This window comes from Coptis chinensis, chromosome 4 (assembly GCF_015680905.1).
Source record: "Coptis chinensis isolate HL-2020 chromosome 4, ASM1568090v1, whole genome shotgun sequence".
In the NCBI taxonomy this organism is placed as follows: Eukaryota; Viridiplantae; Streptophyta; class Magnoliopsida; order Ranunculales; family Ranunculaceae; genus Coptis; species Coptis chinensis.
Genome location: NC_141459.1, coordinates 6052081 through 6073056, shown reverse-complemented (window position 1 = coordinate 6073056; position 20976 = coordinate 6052081). Strand labels below are relative to the sequence as shown.

Genomic DNA, 20976 nt, shown 5'->3' with positions numbered 1-20976 from the left:
CTACCTGAAAGGAGCTATTCGCAGGTCGGTCTTTGAGGTCGATGCATTGAGTTAAGCTTTGCCCTTCGTGTTCTCGAGGAGCTGCTCCGCGATTCGGTCTTGGAGATCGATGTCCCGAAGTTAAACTACGTTGCCGCAGCGTGCATGATAGGATATCGCTCCCCTACAAGGGGCATAGAACAAAGGGAATACAAGAGAAGTTTGGACAAGACAAGTGCTCGCAATGGTTTGGTTTTGGCTGTACAATCACTTGTTAAGTAGTGCATAATTTGAACACTTGTACGGTTGTGCATACCCCGTGACAAAGTTACCCTGTCCTCAAACACCTTCCCATGCCCCAACAGCCTGCATAAATAAGACCTTCCATATCAACCTTAAAGCAATCCAAATCCATCCTTGTGTTTTATACCAATACCAATCGATTCCCCACTACACAGATAACTTGTATTTAAACAATAACAACTCCAGACAACAATCTAGATATTCTCTACAACCAAACTAACATGGCCAACTCGCTAAATAACTATTAACAACATATAATAATGTAAAGCAGTAAAAACATATATACCACAACACAAAGATAAAACATGGTTTGGTCAATGGTGCCTACTTCCACAAGAGCTAATCCTTTTATAAAGTGGGAAGGAAGATTACAATCACTCCTTGCAGTCTCTCACCTTACTAGATCACTCTTCTCTCTTTACAGGCTTGTCCCTCTGTAAAGGTTATCTCTCAATCTTGATTGCTTTCAAGATTGGGTTTCTCTCTCTATTCTTGTGTATTTTCGTGTCTTCTAACTTAGTTAGGTTTTGCCAAAAACCCCAACTTATACTGCAAACTCGCGATCCACAAAAAATAGAATTCTGCCAAAAATAGGCATGGGCGTGGGGCGCGCCTTGGGCAAGGCCAAGTCGAGCGCGTGGCGCCCTTAAAGTACTAGAGGTTGACCAAGGCATGGCGCTGATGCGAGCCTTGGGCAAGGCAAGTCGGCGCGCGCATGCGCTCGAACTTCTATGCGGTGAACTCCTTTTCTCCTCATGTGAGGGATAACTCCAACAATCTCCCCCTCCCGAACAGTGAGGGGGGATACCTCCATGCAATTTCCAAATCAACAAGAGGAGTCTGCTACCATTCCGGCGGTAGCACAACAAATATCAAACTTACCTTTTGATAAGACTTTGGTCATCATATCCGACCCGTTCTTGTCGATATGGATCTTCTCGATACACAAATACTTGTCTTCGAGTACTTCTCTAATCCAATGATAACGCACATGTATGTGCTTAGATGTAGAATGAAAACTCGAATTCTTGCTCAGATGGATGGCGTTCTGACTGTTATATAGAACTACAAACTGTTTCTTCTTTAGCTCTAGTTCGTCGAAGAACCTCTTCATCCATAGCATCTCTTTGCAACACTCAGTGGCTGCAATATACTCGGCTTCTATAGTGGAGAGGGTAACACACTTTTGCAACTTAGATTGCCAAAAAAATGCTCCCCCTGCAAAAGTAACCAGATAACCAGAGGTGGACTTCATCGAGTCAACATCACTTACCATGTCTGCATCAGTGTAACCTTAAAATAAGGGCTTACTGCCACCAAAACACAAACACAATTTGGAAGTGCCCTTGAGATATCTCAATATCCACTTAGCACCTTCCCAATGCTCCTTCCCCAGATTTGATAGAAATCAGTTTACAACACCAATGGCGAAAGCAATATCCGGTCTTGTACACACCATTGCATACATCAAGCTGCCCACTGCGGATGCATAAGGAATCTTTTCCATCTGACTCTGCTCATGCTCACCCTTTGGACACATCTCTTTGGTCATGCGGAACTGGCCACCAAGCGGACAACCGATCGCCGGCGATCCATGTTGAATCTCTTCAACACCTTCCGATCGTAGTAGCTTTCTTGAAAGCCACAACTTCCCACTCTTTCTGTCACGAGTGATCCGCATCCTAAGTATCTGCTTTGCTTGACCCAAATCATTCATCTCAAAGGACTTACTCAAGTCTTTCTTCAGCTTGGATATTTTGTTGATGTTTGGGCCAACTATCAACATATTATCCACATACAACAAGAGCACAATGAAATCCCCGTCTGGAAATTTCTAAACAAACACACAATGATCGGAAGCAGACTTCTTGTATCATTGTTTTGCCATAAAGGAATCAAACTTTATGTACCACTGTCTCGGTGCTTGCTTCAACCCATACAAGCTCTTTATCAGCTTGCATACTAGGTGCTCCTTGCCTTTGACCTCAAACCCCTCTGGCTGGTCCATTTAGACATCTTCTTCAAGGTCTCCATGAAGAAAAGTTGTCTTAACATCTAGCTACTAAACCTCTAGGTTCATACTTGCAGTCATACTCAATACCACCCGGATAGAAGTCATCTTCACTACAGGAGAGAAAATATTATCAAAGTACGTCAATCCCTTTCCTTTTACCGAATCCCTTCACAACAAGGCGAGCTTTGTGCCTTGGGTGTAGATTGTTCTCCTCATGCTTGACTTTGTAAATCCACTTATTCTTGAGAACTTTTCTTCCTGTCGGTTTCTCAACTAACTCATAAGTGTGATTCTTATGCAAAGAATCCATCTCGTCATGCATGGCCTTCAACCACTTCTCTTTGTCTGTATCTTCAAGTGCCTCTTGATAGTACATAGGTTCTCCACCATCAGATAGTAAAACATACGTATGTGGTGGATACCTGGTTGAAGTTTGTCTCTCTCTGTCAGACCTCCTTGCCACATCTACTAGTGCCTCAAGAGGATACACTTCTGCTTGCTCAGGTGGTGGTTCATGCACTTCATCTGCATCTTCTATACCAATAGGTTCTATCCCATCATGAGCAATGAGATTCTCGTCATGAGCTTCAAACTCATGGTTCTCTGCATTCTCAATGCCTTCTGCACGTTCCATAGTAGGAACTTCTGGTTCTAAATCAACAAGATCATTTGTGAAAGCCTATAGCTTCTCACCCTCCTCAAAGTCTGCTATGGTTTGGTCTTCCAAGAACACAACATCTCGACTTCAGATTACCTTCTTGTTAATCAAATCATAGAGTTTGTAACCAAACTTTTCATCTCCATAACCCAGAAAAATGCACTGCTTGGCTTTGTCATCAAGCTTGGATCTCTCATCCTTCGGAATATACACAAATGCCTTGCACCCAAATACCCTCAAGTATCCATAATCAACATCTCTGCCTAACCATACTCTATTTGGATAGTCACTATTCAGAGGCTTCGACGGCGATAGGTTGATCACATGCACGACTGTATGCATTGCTTCTACCCAGTAGGTTCTAGGTAGCTTATAGTGAGACAGTATGCATCTCATCCTATCTACAATGGTACGGTTCATTCTCTCTGCTATTCCATTCTATTACGGTATCTTGGGAACGGTTTGCTCATGACGAATCCCATGACTCTGGCAATACTCTTTAAATGGCCCAATGTACTCACCCCCATTATCTGAGCGAATACACTTCAACAACTTTCATGTCTCTCTTTCCACCATGCTATGAAATTTCTCAAACACGCCAAGTACTTCGTCCTTGGTTTTCAGACTATATGCCCATACCTTTCTTGATGCATCATCAATGTAGGTCACGAAGTATAAAGCTCCCCCGTGGGACTTTACTTTTATAGGACCACATAAGTCTGTGTGCACTAGTTCAAGAACATTGTCCTTTCTGTGAGATGGGAATCTTTGGAAAGACACCTTGTGTTGCTTTCCTACCAAACAGTGAGTACATCTATTTAAATGTGTACCTTTGATGTCTGGCAAGGCCTTTTGCTTAGCAAGAACTTCCATCCATTTTTCACCCATATGACACAGTCTCTTGTGCCACAGTTTGGAAGAAGCTTCTTCTTCTGCCGCATTCACTTATGTTTTACACAAACTAGCCTGTGTTTTGTAAAGAGAGCAAGTTTTCTTCCTTCTGACTGCTACAATGGAACCTTTGCTCAGTTTCCATACCCCATTACCAAACGAGTTTACAAAGCCATCGTCATCTAACTTCCCAGCTGAAATTAGACTTAGCCGAATGTCAAGGACATGTCTTACATCCTTGAGTGTCATGGTGTAGCCGACATTGGTTTCTACATGAACATCACCAATGCATATAATCTTCGAGACTCCACTGTTACCCATCTTCACTTCACCATATTCACCACAGCTGTAGTTAGTGAAGAATCCCCTGTGTAGTATGACGTGATAGGATGCTCCTATATCTATCACCCACTCTGTATCCTGGCCTGAGGTACTAAGACAACACACACCACAATCTGACACAATTCCCACTAGATAGTCGACTAGTGCGGTAATATCTCTGCCTATGTTTCTGTTCCTCTGTACCATGTCTTCATGTACACAGTTATTCTTCTCATCCATCTTCAGTGTTCTGCACTCATATCTGAAGACCCTTGGTGGCACAATAGTAACATTGCCTCTCTGCCTTAGGAGTTCTAGCTTCGCCCCTAGATTTACTTCTGTCATCACTGTAAGAACCGTTATTTCATAATGTAAATTTCTACAAACCGTGAAAACCATGCGCAGCGGAATTAATGGTTCTCATGGTTTTGGATAAAAAAATTTACCTTTTAGATCAGCTTCTTGATATCTCTGAGAATCCAATAGCTATGAAATCTGAAATCAACGTCTTGATCTTATGTTGTATTCCTATGCACAGAGTGGACGTTGTGTGGGCAACAATCTTCCAACCTCTTCTTTCTCTCTTGGCCTCTCTCACTCACAAAATTGGAGCCGATTTCTGGGTCTATTTTTCTTGAGCAAAACCTTGATTTTTCTTGTGTAGAAAAAAACGGCCAAAGAAAGAGGTTTCCTTTATATAGGCTACAACAGGGACCATGAGGAGAAATTAAGGTTGGGCCTCCTGACGGGCTTGGGCTTCCCATATTCGCCCAGAACACACGGCCCAAGTCCATCAACAAATAACTTATTCCACTAAAGGCCATTGTTGCACTACCGCCCTAATCCCAAATTACGTATCAGCATTTATGGGCTCCATATTATATGCTTGTTGATCTCCCTGTGTTTAAGATATCGAATGCCCGTTGATTAAGTCAAGTTACTGACAACTACATTAATCAACTTCTTATGCCCTTGAGTAGTACCACTCAACCTCATTGTCATGTCGGATCAAATCCACCTGCAGGGTTTACATGACAATCCTTATGAGCTCCTCAAGGGGACATCATCAGCCCAACTTCTTGCGGGACACGAATTCCTTCTATAATCAACAACACACCTTACATATAATGTCATTACCCAATCCATCGAGTTTGTTGATTCACAAATGAATCTCACTCATTGATGATTTAGAGCAATGTACAATGCACGTAAGTGCCAGTTATTATATCCAGATTAAGAGGACAAGCATTCATAATAACATAGGCGTTTGTTCTCTAGTATAGTCAGTATAAAGAGAAACAACCTCACTTGGTCCTGTTCAACACACACACAGTGTACTAGTGTAATCTTATAGTCAAGATAGACTAATACCAGATTATACTACAACCGTACCAATGGTTTGTCCAAATCCATCTAGGTTGTGAACGATTACTTATACTTTATAAGGTACTGATGATATGATCTTCTGTGTGTCACCACACACCATATCATCTACAACATAAAGTATTAAACACATGCATATAACTAATAACATATATAATATGCATAACATTTGCCCATATGATTCTCATTCAAAATATAAAGAATTAGAGTTAATACAAAATTAATGCTTTTAGTATATAACCCTATCAATCACCTCTCGAACGAGATGGTTTTTTGCTTCTACCTCTCCCCCGTTTCTATGTGACAAGGATCTCTGAGTGAGAGGAGCTGCTTTTTGAACTCCTTCTAGTCTCCTCATTCATCAAAGATGTGGTAGCTATCTCCATGGAAACGATTCCATCTTTGGCTGCTCCGTGTAGAGAAACTGCTAATGTCTCCCAACTTTCAGGTAGAGAGCCTAATAGAAACAAAGCTTCAATTTCGTCTCCCAAGTTAATCTTCATCAAATGCATCTAATTGATGGTATTCTGTACTTCGTTAAGATGCTCAGATATTGAAGAACCTTCTTGGTACTTCGTGTTAGCAAACTTCTTAATGACCAACACTTTGTTTCCACCCGACTTCCTCTCATAGAGGTCTTCGAGTTTCTTCCACAAGCCAAAAGCTGTAGGCTCTTGGGATACATGGTGAAAGACATTGTCATTAATCCACTGTCAAATGTACCCAATTGCTTTTCTGTCAAGCTTGCTCCACTCAGCCGCAGCAACCGATTCCGGTCTTTCTCCTCCATTCTCAATGGGTTGTGTTAAGTCTTTGCAATAAAGCAAGTCTTCCATCTTAGTTTTCCAAATGGTGTAGTTCTTCCTATTCAGACTCGTCATGCGAGTGTTCACGAAATTGTCCATCTCTACAAATTATTTAAACTCAAATCTTCTCTCAGGAGTTTTGTTAAACACCTTCTGACCAAAATTTGGATAACACCCTAGGCTAATCCAACCAAGGCTCTGATACCACTTGTTGGGGTTTATACCAATACCAATCGATTCCCCACTACACAGATAACTTGTATTTGAACAATAACAACTCCAGACAACAATCTAGATATTCCCTACAACCAAACTAACATGCCCAACTCGCTAAACAACTATTAACAACAGATAATAATGTAAAGCAGTAAAAACATACCACCAGTGGCGAAGCTAGGAATTTATTCCAGGGTGAGCCGATTAGCACTACAAATTTTCAGCACAATTCAATTCGAGTGTACACGTATCTTTTTTACTTTTTTCTTTAGTTTAATATTTGTCAAATTTTCATTTTAGTTTTTTTTTTAATGCAAAAAAAAAAAAACAATTGTACTGTTAGTTTAGTTTGTCAATTTTCAAATTCAAAATCATATTAAAGTTTACGTAACAAAAAATTTTAATTTAAAAGAACAATCGTAACTCACACCTAATATACTTCCTAAGGAGTAAACAAGATCATTAATTGCATAGGTTAGTTCATCAAATTGTTTGTTTTGTTAATTGATAAGGTGCATTTAAATGTCTATACTCTTTTACTCCTTTTTTTACTCTCATTTTTTGTTGTTCTTTTGTCAAAATATAATGCCACATGGCCTATGATGGTTAGAGGAGCATGCAAACATTTATATGACAAACTTACAGTAGCACTAGTGCACTACAATCTTTTCAGTTGAAGTGTAAGTGTGAAACGTTTCAAATGCGTCAGGTTCAAGTCAAACAACTAATAAATTCCAAAATTACTTTTAAAACCTTAGCCTATCTAACTAGATACACTTACTGTATTTTACTCTTTGTAGGCATAATTGACAATTCAAAGCATAATGGGTATGCTGAAGCCCTATAGGAAAGTGAAAATTTACAGTTTTACCAATACTAATTGTTTTTTCTACCCAAATTCAGGGTGAGCCATAGCGTACCCTGGGGCCCCCTGGCTCCGCCACTGCATACCACAATACAAAGATATACCGTGGTTCTGTCAATGGTGTCTACTTCCACAAGAGCTAATCCTTTTATAAAGTGGTAAAAAAGATTACAATCAGTCCTTGCAATCTCTCACCTTACTAGATCACTCTTCTCTCTTTACAGGATTGTCTCTCTGTAAAGGTTATCTCTCAATCTTGATTGCTTTCAAGATTTGGTTTCTCTCTCTGTTCTTGTGTATTTTCGTGTCTTCTAACTTAGTTAGGTTTTGCCAAAAACCCCAACTTGTATTGCAAACTCGCGGTTCACAAAAAATAGAATTCTCATTTAAATAGGCATGGGCGGGCATGCCTTGGGCAAACCAAGTCGAAGGCCAGGGCCTTCTCCATGCAGGCTGAACTCCTTTTCTTCTCATGCGAGGGATAACTCCAACACCTTGCTGATCTCAAAACTACTAAGTGTCACAGCCACAGGTACGCTCTAATCCGGTATTCCGGTGAACATAGACATGCAGTATTCCTCAACAACCCCCAGAAAAATATGTTCTATTAACTCCCCATTTCTTATGAGCCCAATGTTGAGTAAGACTAATGTCCATTATAAGTTGTTGAAACTACAGACTGCCTGTGCCGCATGAAAGATCCTAGACCACTCCATCATTTACTACTATGCTAAGGTTGCATTGACTAAGCAAACGAGGAAATTTAAGCCACTTTTGCCGTTGAGTTTATGCTTTTTAGTACCTATTGAAATGCACCATAAGGTTGCAGCTAGTGGAAATGATGAGCTATTCCTAGACGCAGCTGAGAGGCAGCTTCTAGTTAGTTACAACTTACCTGAACTTCAATCCACGCAAAAACAAAGCAACATAGATAATGTAATGTGCTGAAAGCTATTATCTAAAACGAAATTAATCTAATTTTTTCCATTTATCTTAATGCAATTTCAGCCAGAGAATATAACTCTTGCTCTTGGTGATGCCCTTCGGAACTGCATCATATTCTCCAATGTACCTGTTCTTTTAGTGCCCTTTTCAACTGTTGCGTCCCATGTAATTCTAATAGTATGAAGCATCACTGCACACCTGAGAACGAATTGGACAAAACTTACTTCATTCTTCATGCCCATGAACCCACTCAACACCAGATTGTTAAGTCGAGCAAAAATGATCTCTTCATGTGGTATAGATTCCCAAAAACGACCATTGCCCAAAAAGGGTATGCTGTCCAGAAAAATCACTCTGCAAAATACAAGATAATGGAAGAAATTGGACATTAATTTAACACAAATTCCAGTAAATTCTCTATCGCAAGAACCATCATCTACTGAACTGGTACTCACCGTAACATGCAATGTTAGCAAACAAGGGGAGCTTCTAAACAGGCATAGAGCAGTAGAATTCTCAACTAGGCTCTCAAAGTTCATCTCCAATAACATAGTGGTAAGAATATGATAGGTAAAGCACAACCTCTCCGGTATAATATGAGCAGCCAGGATCTTCAGATTCCATCAATAGAAGGCACTATTATAATAATTATCAGCAACCAAGTTACGAAAATTAAGTCCAGGATATGTACACAATTACCTTCATGAAATTCTTGAAAATACAAAGCTCTTGAACATTAACTAAACCAGTCAGACGAGCATCCAATCTGCTTGTCACCAGGTGCCTTGGAAGCGGAATCCCACCAACCATCATCGGCAGCATTTCGATACTTGCAATTCTTAATTGCGGTGTATTATCAAAGTAGATGCTCCCACATGGGCTATATAGAAAAAACATTATAAGCTTTGGGGCACATACGTTGAGACAGGAGAAACCATCACAATAAATTAGAGTAAGCTTTTCCAGTGGACAGTCGACTATAATACTTGCAATTGTCTCATTTGTAAGGGTTACTTTCCAAAGATCGAGATCGACTAAATTTTTGAAACCTATGGTATGAGACGGCAATTTCAATATGGAACGTTTCAACTTCAATTCTTCCAATGTTTGAATAGAGAACAGAGCAGAAGGGACCTTGTACTGGTTACCCTGTGGAAATTCTAAGGTAATCATTTTTACGGATTTCCTCGATAAAAGAAGTATCCAGCGATCAACATCATTACAAGAAGATTCCAAATAACCACTCATTCCAAACTTCTGAAGTGTTCCAGAGTGAAATGAAAGCACATGTGTAACGAAATCCACAAGGTTTCTTTGTCCTTGCAGTGAGGCTGAAGGTGGGAATAGTGGGATAGAACGAGAATCAAATACTATTTCTGGAATGTACATCCATTTGTACCTCCAATTCCGTGATAATGCACTCGTTCTTACGACATCCCTTATGGGCACAAGCGTGAGGATATTATTGATGAGTTCTGTAGGTAAACCTGTAAGCCTATCGGAGCTCTGCAAGAAAACTCCCCTTCGGGTTGGAACACATCTAACCATTTCCTGTGTATGGACTGTTCGTAAAAATAATTAGAAACCATTAAAACAAATATCAAAATCTTGTAGCATGTATAAGAACATCGACGTAAACTACCAAGAAGCAACTCTTTTAGTTTGACAAAACACACTAACAGATATAATGCATTGGGTTGCATAAATTAGCTTGATAGATTGTGATGCAAGAGTCAAGCGAGGTTACATGTCTGATATTGTTGTACTAGGACAACAGAGGTGAACTAAGCCAAAACTTTGCCGCAATGTAACCAAGAGCACAATACATTTGATCTTAAACATTTGCCGCAATTCTTTAATATCAAAACATTTGATCCCTCCCTCCCCCCTCCCCCCTAACACACTACAAAAAAAAAAAAAAAAGTCAAATTTTTTTTGTGTATTTGGGTTAGGGTCTGGGTGTAGGTGTGGGACCCTAATTTCTCATCTATTGGGAAGAATCCTAATTGGCTCATTTAGGAGGGGGTAATACTCCTTAATCCAAAAAAAAAAACTTTTGCATCAACTTTAAGTCAGTCTTCAACACACCCAACCTAAAATAAAAAAGCAGAAAGCCCATTAGGTCCCACTTGAGTTCGCTTGTAAATATGGATGTAAAAAATACCCATGGGACGGGGCTCTATGGAGACCCGACCTTAATGGGGCGGTGGTATGAAGAATCCCTGATTCCATCCAAGCGGAGATGGGGCGGGTACAGGAAATAGGGTCCTCTATCCGCCCCAGCCCCATTTAAGTATTTAGTGTATATAATATGCATGTATTATGTATATTTGTTAAAATTTTACAAGAGCAAAATTTAAACTCACGACCTCATTCTTGAAACCATGACTATCTTTCCACTAGGCTAATGCCAAATTCATAAATTCTCTTTAATTAGATGAGTATAAATAAGGATTTTTAAGGGTGATTTTGTTAAGTTTTAGCTCATGGAAAGAAAAGGAAATAAAATTAGTGGTCCACTATGGAATGGAATAGAAATGAAATAATTCTAAAAATGGTATGTGTTTGGTAAACTGAAAAAATGAAAGTAAAAACTGAATAAATGAATATCATATTTGTTTGCAAAAACTATGGAAATAAATAATTGTATTGTTGGGTGTACTAGTAGGGAGTCTCTAGCTATCCATTTCCTTTCCTTTCCTCAAAATTTCCAAGGGTTAGCTAAATTACACAAAATCTTTTCCATTTCTATGATTTTGTTTCCCTATAGAAAAACTATTTTCTTTTCCTAGGTAAACAAGCACCTTAAAAACTATGGAAAAAGTTGACCACTCTTATTTTTCTTTCATTTCCATAGTGTTTCCATCATAACAAACACACCCTAAACTGGTTAATAGGGAGTGGAGCGGGTATGAGAAATCTGGTACCTAGGTGGGGCAGGTATGGAGAATCCCCCCCTCTCAAGTGGGGATGGAGAATGACATTGAAATCCAGAATGGGGATGGGGAAGGCAAACCCACCCTGGACCAAGCCCATTTACATCCCTACTTGCAAAGTAGGAAACTAAAAAGGGGTCATTTGTTTTTGCCTCTTATAAGACCTTGAGGTCTTATAACCTCTTATAAGATGTGGCCCAATGATTTTGGACATTTTTTTGGTTTGTTTTTTGCCTCTTATAAGAGGCATTCTACTAGAAATGTCTTATAAGAGACTCCAATTCTACAAGTACCAAAATTGGATCTACTTCAATTCTATAAATTTTATAACTTGAAAAATGACTCAAACACCCCGTCTATATACCCATAGCCTCATTTATCTCTTATTCCCTTTTCATTATCTTCTTCTCCAAATAACTTTATTGTCCTAGCCACCACCGGCTACCACCACCACCACCACCAAACTATTAAAACTACCACCACCACTGCCGCCACTACCACCACCATTATTATCACCACCGCCACTACGACCGTACTATTAAGACTATTACCACCACCACCACCACCACCATCACTACCACTGTGATATTAAGACCAATATCATCACCTCCACTACCACCACCACCACCGCTACCACCGTATTATTAAGACTATCATCATCACCACTACCGTGCTATTAAGACATCCACCACTTCTACTACCACCACTACCACCGTGCTATTAAGACCAATATCATCACCTCCACTACTACCACCACAGTGCTATTAAGACCACTACCACCACCGCCGCCAATTAAGGTAGTTTGCTAAAATCGATATTCTAATTATCAAAATTGATTTGAAACCGAAAATCAAATTATACACTTGTTTCAAATTAATCTATTCAAGTTAAATGTGATGTGAAACATGGTTATATTTGTCAAATAACCATCTATAAGATGTCATGTATTTGTTTTTTCTATTTTTACAAGTGATTATAAGATGAACTTAAAATGAAAAATAAACCACTTTATAAAACCATCTTAGAAGATCCTTTTATAACACATAGTCTTATAAGACCCTCTTATAAATTAACCCAAAAAAACAAATAGCCCCTAAATACTAAACGAAGAAGTTAGCACTATTTTTTGTGGATATATATGATCTCTTAATCATGGCTTTCATTCCCAAAAAAATCATCTCAATCGAAAATTTTCAACTTCGTCAAAGGAGGGTTGCAAGAACCACCAGCGCTTTGTACCATCAAGTTAGACATCTTAAAATAAGCTAATTTTTCATGCATGGGGATGATCTCCATGGTAAAAAAAATCATCTCCACACAGAAAACAAACCCTCGGTTCATTGCGTAGGTCCTTCTTTGCAAGATGTATTAAGAGATATCCATATGTCCATTTCCTTAACGTTGGTCATTGTTTCTACTAAGTGCAACACCTTCTGAGAGTTAACAGTACCATGAAACAAGTACAAGTGTACGACATCATATTAACAACTAGACAACTAGTAATTAGATTTCTAAAACTGAAACAAGTAGTAACTAAGTTCCAAAATTTATTACCACTATAAAGTAGAACATATACAAAATATTAAAAGTACAAACACTAAAGGATTACAAAATAATTTAGAGGGAATAAAAACTCACAAAGCAATGCAACTTATGCAAGGATGTTTTTTTTGTGATGGAAAACCAAATGAACACCTAAAACTGGTGATGTTCCCCGGATAAACTCGAAGCAATGCATTTGAAGTAAGATTGCAAGTGTTAAATACAAAGATATTAACACACCCAAACTCCCAATTAACTTGACTGGAGCTCTGGAGCAGCAAGTGTTACTCTCAAGTCTCATGTGACTCAGCGAGCACTAACACTGGTAGGGCAGAACTAATGAACTAATGTAGGCAAACAGGAAGAGGGGCCCAGATAATTTGGTTGGACATACTCACTCACATACGTCAACAATTTTTTGAAGCTGACGTAAACCTGTCCATTACCCTCAAATAATAAAAAAGAACAAGGAAATTCCATTGCCGGGATTTGAACCCGGGTCGCCTGGGTGAAAGCCAGGTATCCTGACCGGGCTGGACTACAATGGATTTGTGATATGAGAAGGATAGCAATCTATGAGTAATAAATATCAGCCCCTACTATTTCCTTGTTACTTGGGAGTAGATGACAAGGCAGAATACCAAGGACCGTGGATTGTTATTGTATTTTTTTCGATTCACGAGGTAATCTCCAACTTCAACAGCCACTCAGCCCGGAACGGAGCAAAGAATATTATAAATATATGGTCTAAGAAATGTTTGAATCTATGCATTTTAACTCATTCTAGTGCATAATAATTGTTTTTACAAAATTTTGCCCCCTCCCTCCCCCATATCCATCACTGTCAACAGCCAAAAGCACGAGAGCAATGATACTTTATATTATTTATTTTTTCATCCAACACTGTAATTTATGCCATAAGGGCTGCTTTTGCCAAAGTGTGGTGCAAATTGCAAATTGCAAAATGCAATTTTATTTTATAAACGACAAATTTAGCATTTCACTTGATGTTGCTAACGCACACTACCGCCCTAGTCATACTTTCCTCTTGACTTCACAACATTGCGGGAGTGTTTGGTAATGGCGAAATGCAATATCCGGTATTGGAAGAAATGCAAATGTTGAAGGTATTATAACTTTATAGGACTACAAAGGTGTAAATCGAGGGTGACACTTATACGATGATACTTTACTTCCATAATCCATCCATTTGGATTTCAATCATTTTCCATGACTGGAAAAAGGATGGCAAGATGCACAAGGGAGGTAGACAAAAGAGGAGAACAAGAAACAAAAAGTTCATATGCAACCGTGAAATTGAAAGTATCTCTTACGCTTTATATAAAAGCCAGTATAACAAAATTCACCATTCCATTTCCAATATACTAAATACCAGTAAAGAGTACAACAAGAACAATAAAAATTCGGACTCTCTTCTTCAGCCGAAAATCCTATGAAAGCCTGATGCTGTTATAATAAAGTCTGAAGGAGCTGATACAAGTTAACAAAATGGTTTTTGCTGTCATGTTTTACCTAAGCAATCCCAGGGCAACATTTAAAGCGATGTCAAGGCCTTTAAACACATAAACAGGTACCAAAAACCCGTTTAAACGGACTTTCGAGATGCTTCATACCTCAATGGATCAACAAAAGGTCTTTTTAGCACTGCTTTGGAGACGGAACTGGAGAGCATGGGCGTTTTAAGTCCTCGTACCTGTTAAAAGAAGATAAAATACAAATATAGCATAAATATTGTCCCACAATGGCATATATGTAAACAACTCCAACTAGGTATTGTAGATGGAATAATGTCATTCCATCTGAATGAGTAAAAGTAATTCTCATTTTAAAGCTTGTAGGAATGAGTTCTCTTGATCAAAGCTTATCATATCCAAGATTAGTTAACCTTGAATATTGCTTATATAAAGGACACTTTAGTCTCTAGTAACAATAACTACAGCAGATAAAGAAGAACTTTTCACATTGTGAAAGGTGAAAGAGGCCTTGGTTTTGATTCAGTTATGTGCTTTGTCTCCACCAGTTTATCAGACGTTGGAGGTTCGGCTATACCTGTGTCTTGCTTGGGAGATGACAGGGATCCAGCTTCTGTAGTAGATGTTGAGAGGGGTGAAACCTTTGGCGCATAAGGGGATGGAGAAGTGGGAGGCTTCAAATCATCATATCTGAAAACATTCGTTTAAAAAAAGACTCCAAAAGAAGATGCTTGCACCAGATTCATTCACTTAGGATGTAAACAGTGCATAGTATGAAGCTGAAAAGGGTCAATAGGAAACCCGTAATTTACAAAATCTTGACCTAGTCTGATGATCAAAAGTTGCTTAGACAGCCATGTCCATTATGAGCCGAGACTATAACAACTAGAACAAATCATTTTAAATCCAGAAACAAGAAAAATGCAATTAACATTTAGATAAAATTCACAAAGAAAGGTACGAAATTGAGGATGAAATCATCATAAAATGTTGGCATTCAAACGTTGAGAATGATTTGCATGTGGGTAAGTAACAAAACAAGTAAGTATAAAAAAAATTGTACCACGAAAAGGGTTATAACGCTGCAAAAAATGACAATAATAAGTAAAGTAATGAGTAATTACTAAAGACTTACACAGGATATGGTGAAAGATAACTTGTTTTCGAGTTGAACTTCAGCCAACACCTTGGTAGGTGTTTCTCCTGTTATATTGCTATATTCAGATGAGGGCACAGCTTCATTCGTTGGTTGTGCAGCAACAACAAATCCTCTTCTGGGAGCACTAAAGGTTGGGGTTGGAGAAGTTGGTGGTTTCAAATCCTCATAACTGAAAGAAATTATCTTAGATTACAAAGACACCATTTCATTACTATAAATAGTCAGGACAGATATAGATGAACTCTTACACAAAATAAGGAGAAAGAGGCCTTGTGTCATGCAATTTTACAGTGGATGATCTTGCCTCGGTGGTTAAGGCTGAAACATCAATCTGACTAGCTGCAATAGCGGGCTCTGATACTGCTTGTAATGACAATTACATGTCCGCTTGTACCAGGGGTAGGTGCTGTTGGAGAGGGTGACGTGGGTGGTTTTAGATCATCATATCTGAAGATAATCAATTCTATCAGTTCAGAGAAAATGAGATTTAATTATTTAAGGGGAAAAAAATACTAAGGACGTCGTGAATTAAATGTTCTTACACGCTATAAGGTGAGAGAGGCTTCAATTTCTTTATTTCTTTTATCGAGCTGTCCTCAGCAAAAGAAGAGACAGGCTTTACTTCTTCCTCTTTTATCGAGCTGTCCTGAGTATAAGAAGGGATGGGCTTTGACTCAGCCACCTTATCACTTGTATCTTTTATAGTAGTCTGAGAAATGCTTGGGATGGAAGTAGGAGTTGTTGGTGGTTTCAAATCTACATATCTAAGAAACATATATTGCATGAGAATGAGGAAAAATGCAGTGCATGGGAGGCAACATAAGTTGGGTGGCTCACAGAATATAGGGAGATGGCGTCATAATCCTCTTTTTTGTTTGGGTGGCCCCCTTCTTAACAACAGAGCTTGTGGTTGTAGGAACAATACTCTGCAGTGAAGCAGGGTAAGTCCCACTTGCAGTGTGTGCTTCATAATTAAAAACAAAAACAATGTAAACATGTAATCAATAATATTCATAATTGAGCTTTTCTTTCCTTCAGTTTTCTGTACCAGAATCCGAAAACAGGTTCAATATTGAGCATTACTGAACTTTCTAATTTTCCTCTTTTTTTTTTTTGATATCCAAGTTGTTGTTCCTGCCTTTGGCACTCTTAAAAGTAAGACCATTTAACTAAGTCCCCATGATTAGTCGACGTTCCTTTGACAAAGTTCACTCTATCAACACTTGGTGTCCTGCCGATGACATGCTTAGCATTACAATGAAAACTTCACATCCCAAAAAAACATTCCAAAATTCCCCTATGCCTTTCACACTAAAACCTATAATGCAACAGGTCACTCTTTCTTCTCAAATCCTCAGCCAAGTGACACCTCACGACAATTACATGTTATGAAATCTCCCCTCATGTGCACTCATCACTCTAAATGATTTTCAATTGGAAAATGACTAGTTCTATTTCTTCCGAAGAATAAATCTAATATTATAATAACAATAATCATGAGTAACATAATTGTGATGATCTTGGAAAAAGTTCTCCACCAACACTACTTTCATGGAATCTGATGTGAGAATCAGCCATTTGGCATTTACAAATAAAGGAAGCACAAAAAGATATACAGATGGTTATAGGTGAGCCGTGAGCATGAAGAGACTACCTTCACTGAGGAGCGATCCACCCATTGAGATGGTATTTTGGAAAGAAGCTCTCCAAATGGACTTAATGGTGCTGTTGTTTCTGCAATTACTTCCACCACCTTACAGTAAGAAAGGTCTCGGTTTTTGTCATGAATGCCATGAGTTCGGCAACCTGAAACACAATGAATGAGATTCAGTATTCAACCCACTCCCATCAAGAACATCATTATATTAACGGATCATTGGGTTTTGCAGTGTGACCATGCGGTCCCAATGACAGGATTGCCAATTTAGCTGAGGAATAAAGATAGACTCACTAGATTTTTGTTAATTTTTTAGAGTAATAAATGAACCCAGTGAAAAAATAAAAATGCTAATAACTTCGCTGCCATAGCAGGCTAACACTATCACATTTTTCATTTTTCATTTTTTTTTTTTTTCTAACTTTTATAATTGTGAACTCAATCATAATTGATGAGTAACTAATAAGAGAAAAACACAGTAGATTTTTGCAGCATTTATTGAATTTATGGAACTGGATAGTACTTAGGAGCCATGGATATCAAAATTCATTTTTCTTCCCTCTGACATAACATTAATTACCAGAGAGAGACAGAGACGTTAAAAGATCAAGTATTTCACCCAATATATACGTAAGTCCATTGAACTGATCAATACAACCTAATGTTTGTCCTGACCCTCCCATAAAATTCTTTTGGAATCTCAACTTTCAGAATAAGAGCTGAAGGCATTGCCGAGAAAGGGGCGTAATATGACATGCACCATTGCATCTTTAATGAAGGAAGCCCAGAAAATAATTAAGAATACATGACATAGACAATGTAATACCTGTAGATTTGACACTTGGCCACCAAATAAAGTATCTTCCTTGGAAAGGGAAACATTATGTGTTTCCTTGTAAGCATCAGTAGGCCGTTCCATTCCACCAGGCCTCACTATCTGAGAACCAGCAAATATGTTAATCAAAAAGCGAGTCCAATCAGATTGAAGTTAAAGTGCACACTCATACATCTACTACATTATGTGAACAAGCACTCACAGTGTAAGGAAGACCACTGGCTATCAGTGCTTCTTCTGCCTTTCTTTTCCATATGAGCACCCCCCAAAACAAACTTCGCAAGCAGCAGTACAAGTAGGTAAATATATAGCACTAAAGAAATATTAACTAATGCACTAGCTTAGAGCACCTTTGTCGAAGGCTGAGCTATTTAAATAGCAATACAAAAACATGCACAATATTGTTCAGAAAAAAACAAGTCTGTTCGTAAATTTCTATGAGAAATACAATGAACGTAAAGATCATTACGCATGAATTTTGAGAGTTAAATGATAATAGGAGGACAACTGACCTAAAAACAAAAAATAAAAAGAACAATCCGAATGATGGGCCTTGAGAGGTTTAGGGGGCTTAAAAGTGCAAGGATGAGATTTTATATATCATATGAATTTGAGAGAACAGACAGGGATAGGCACCAGGAGGAAGCCTGCATTATCATTTTGTATGAAAATTTTGAAAGAATCGGGATAAGAACTCCGAAGAAACCTGCAATCTCATTGGATAGGAGAGGTTTAACGATCCACCTATCCAAAAATGCCAATTCTCTTAAAGAGTATATGATGGAGAGAGAAGAAGTTAAATGATCAAAGTACTTTTTTTTTTACAAAATTGATGAAGTAGCCCATTACTTACTTTAGAATAGCTGCAGGAAATCCAATCTTGTTTGTTCCCAAGGAAGTCAGCAAAATGAAATGATCAACTCCAGCTACAGTTGCTGCAAAGTTATAAGCACTATGCATTATTGTACAGGGATTAACTTTTTCATTGCCTATAATGCCAGGCTTCTCAATACAAACATGGGTGGAGCAAATCAAACAGCACTTAAACAGTGAAAAGGGCAGGTATCATGATAACAACAATAGGATTCAGTAGTCCTGAAATGAATTACCTGCATCAATAAGGTTCTTAGTAGCTTGATAATCGATTCTGTATGGTCCAGTGACATCAAAACCTCTTTTTCACTGGCACCTATACAGCATACTACAACAGATGCATTGGCAATTGCTGGTTCGATCCTATCTTGCTCCAAGTCACATTCTACTATTTCAAGCTTCTCTACAGCTGGGCTAAAGACCAAATATTATCTGTTACTAGAACTGTGAAGACATTACATTACCAGAAAATGTTTAACATCCATACTGCTCTTTTGTTCAGTTGTATTACAGAAACAAAGATAAAGAGAAACTATGCATGTAAAATTCTATCTTTGTCACTAAAATAAAACAAAAAGATTAAAAAAAAAAATGCTTTGCCTGAGTTCTCATACCTGAAGCTCCATCACTAATATTCAATTGTTTAACACTCTGCAAACAAATGAAATTTTGTTTCATATGTCTTGACATTCTTTCATGACTAATTGGTAGAGGAACATAACTACTTATGAAGAACATACTTGCACCAGAGTTTCTGCTCTTTGAGCACTCCTCACGCCTGCTCTAACTCGGAAACCAAGTTTTAGAAGCTCCCTGTTCAGAATTTTAATATTTAGGCACAGACATTTCACTATTAACATTCATATGATGGAAAAGAACAGTCTAACAACCTCACAGTGCGTGAACCAACTTTGCCCGTTGCGCCTGCAACAAACACAAGATTTTCATCTTTTGAGCCAATGTCCTGGTTGATGGCATCTGTTGTTACGGAAATAGATTTCGCGCTAGCTTGTGCAGATTCTGCGGCACAAATTAAAAGAAGGAGCCAAAATGTCTCAGAAACTAAAGATTTTTAGTTCGTCTTGGATATAGCAATGTCAACAAAAAATAAAAATTCATATTATATTCCAGGTAAGTTTCATACCTGAAGCTTGAGCTCTAAAATGAGATACTTCCAGCTTTCTAGCACTTGGGTAATAACTCTTATTATTAGAGATGAATGTGAGTTTCTGGGCAGTGAGGAATGTATGCTTTGCCTTTAAAAGTTTCCTTGATAATGATGAAGAAGAAGATGGTAGACTAGTTAATGGACAAGGTTGTAGTAAGAGCTCCATTGCTAGTAGGGAATGTGACTTTTTTTTTCGTGTGTGTGTGTAAATTGTTTGGTTCATCTGTGTTTTAGATATGATGGGTCCCACAATGCCACATCTTCATTCTTCATGCAATTTGGGCTTGGTTGGGCCGGGTCTTTTCAGTTTTTGGTACGTTCTGGCCCGTTAAATTAAAGTCCATGTTCAATGATCAAAATTATACTAGCCGACTAGGAGACAGAATTGAGAGACACTTCCACTCTGGAACAGAGGTTATCTGCTTTTCCTTTTACACTTTATCTTTCTTTCTAAGTAATGTTCTTCACTTTGTCCTGAAAGAATCATTTTAAGCTCCATTATTGAGAGACTTGCCCCATTCCATAGGGAACAATGATGCAAAGCAAAGTCAAAAAGTAACCAAAGCTACCCAACATATCAAGTTTTATTTGTTCTTGTGCCAAGATTATGTTATCCTTCTACTATTGCAAAATAGTACTCTTGTGATTCTCCATTGCTGTGTCCCTACCCTTAAAATACACAGTACACTTATCTTAAGGACCACCCAATAATTTGTGTCTCACGATCTTACCATATCATTTGTTTGAACTTTGAAATTCGAACTGTAATGTATTGTTAAACCAACCTTGGCCGATGTTCTAGAAGACCACAACCGTAAGAAGTCACTATACGTCTATACCAGACAAGAGCATATATTCATGTCAATATAAATTATCAAAAAAAGAAACCACCCACAAAGTAGACGACCAACTCTATTTATAAAGCAAACAGA

The 20976-nt window shown here is 38.3% G+C and overlaps 2 protein-coding genes and 1 non-coding gene across 3 annotated transcripts; all 3 read right to left on the bottom strand.

The window, feature by feature from the left end:
• Positions 1-8348: 8348 nt before the first annotated feature.
• Positions 8349-13322, bottom strand: LOC147501470 (F-box/FBD/LRR-repeat protein At1g13570-like). Its single transcript, XM_086603799.1, has 4 exons — positions 12956-13322; positions 9081-9943; positions 8837-8992; positions 8349-8735 (listed from the first exon to the last, which is right to left on the bottom strand). Exons 2-4 carry the CDS (start codon positions 9927-9929, stop codon positions 8670-8672), a joined length of 1071 nt encoding a protein of 356 aa, XP_086459925.1. The 5' UTR covers positions 9930-9943; positions 12956-13322; the 3' UTR covers positions 8349-8669.
• Positions 13323-13333: 11 nt separating this feature from the next.
• Positions 13334-13407, bottom strand: TRNAE-UUC (transfer RNA glutamic acid (anticodon UUC)). Its single transcript has one exon. It is a non-coding gene; the product is annotated as a tRNA-Glu (tRNA).
• Positions 13408-14176: 769 nt separating this feature from the next.
• On the bottom strand, positions 14177-20941 carry LOC147501468 (protein TIC 62, chloroplastic-like). Its single transcript, XM_086606525.1, is given in 17 exon segments — positions 14177-14573; positions 14930-15042; positions 15760-15871; positions 15906-15958; positions 16054-16275; positions 16349-16437; positions 17166-17293; positions 17296-17317; positions 17995-18105; positions 18206-18278; positions 18857-18938; positions 19113-19175; positions 19178-19285; positions 19491-19527; positions 19617-19689; positions 19767-19896; positions 20021-20941. Coding segments are annotated over 17 exon segments (1677 nt in total). The 5' UTR covers positions 20268-20941; the 3' UTR covers positions 14177-14559.
• Positions 20942-20976: the final 35 nt, after the last annotated feature.

Excerpts from the sequence above, each read along its gene's own strand:
- LOC147501470 (XM_086603799.1), bottom strand. The coding sequence starts at position 9,929 with ATGGTTAGATGTGTTCCAACCCGAAGGGGAGTTTTCTTGCAGAGCTCC. Across the intron at positions 8,993-9,080 it reads TTTTCAAGAATTTCATGAAG|ATCCTGGCTGCTCATATTAT; the intron begins GTAATTGTGTAC and ends TGGAATCTGAAG. Across the intron at positions 8,736-8,836 it reads TGCTAACATTGCATGTTACG|AGTGATTTTTCTGGACAGCA; the intron begins GTGAGTACCAGT and ends TGTATTTTGCAG.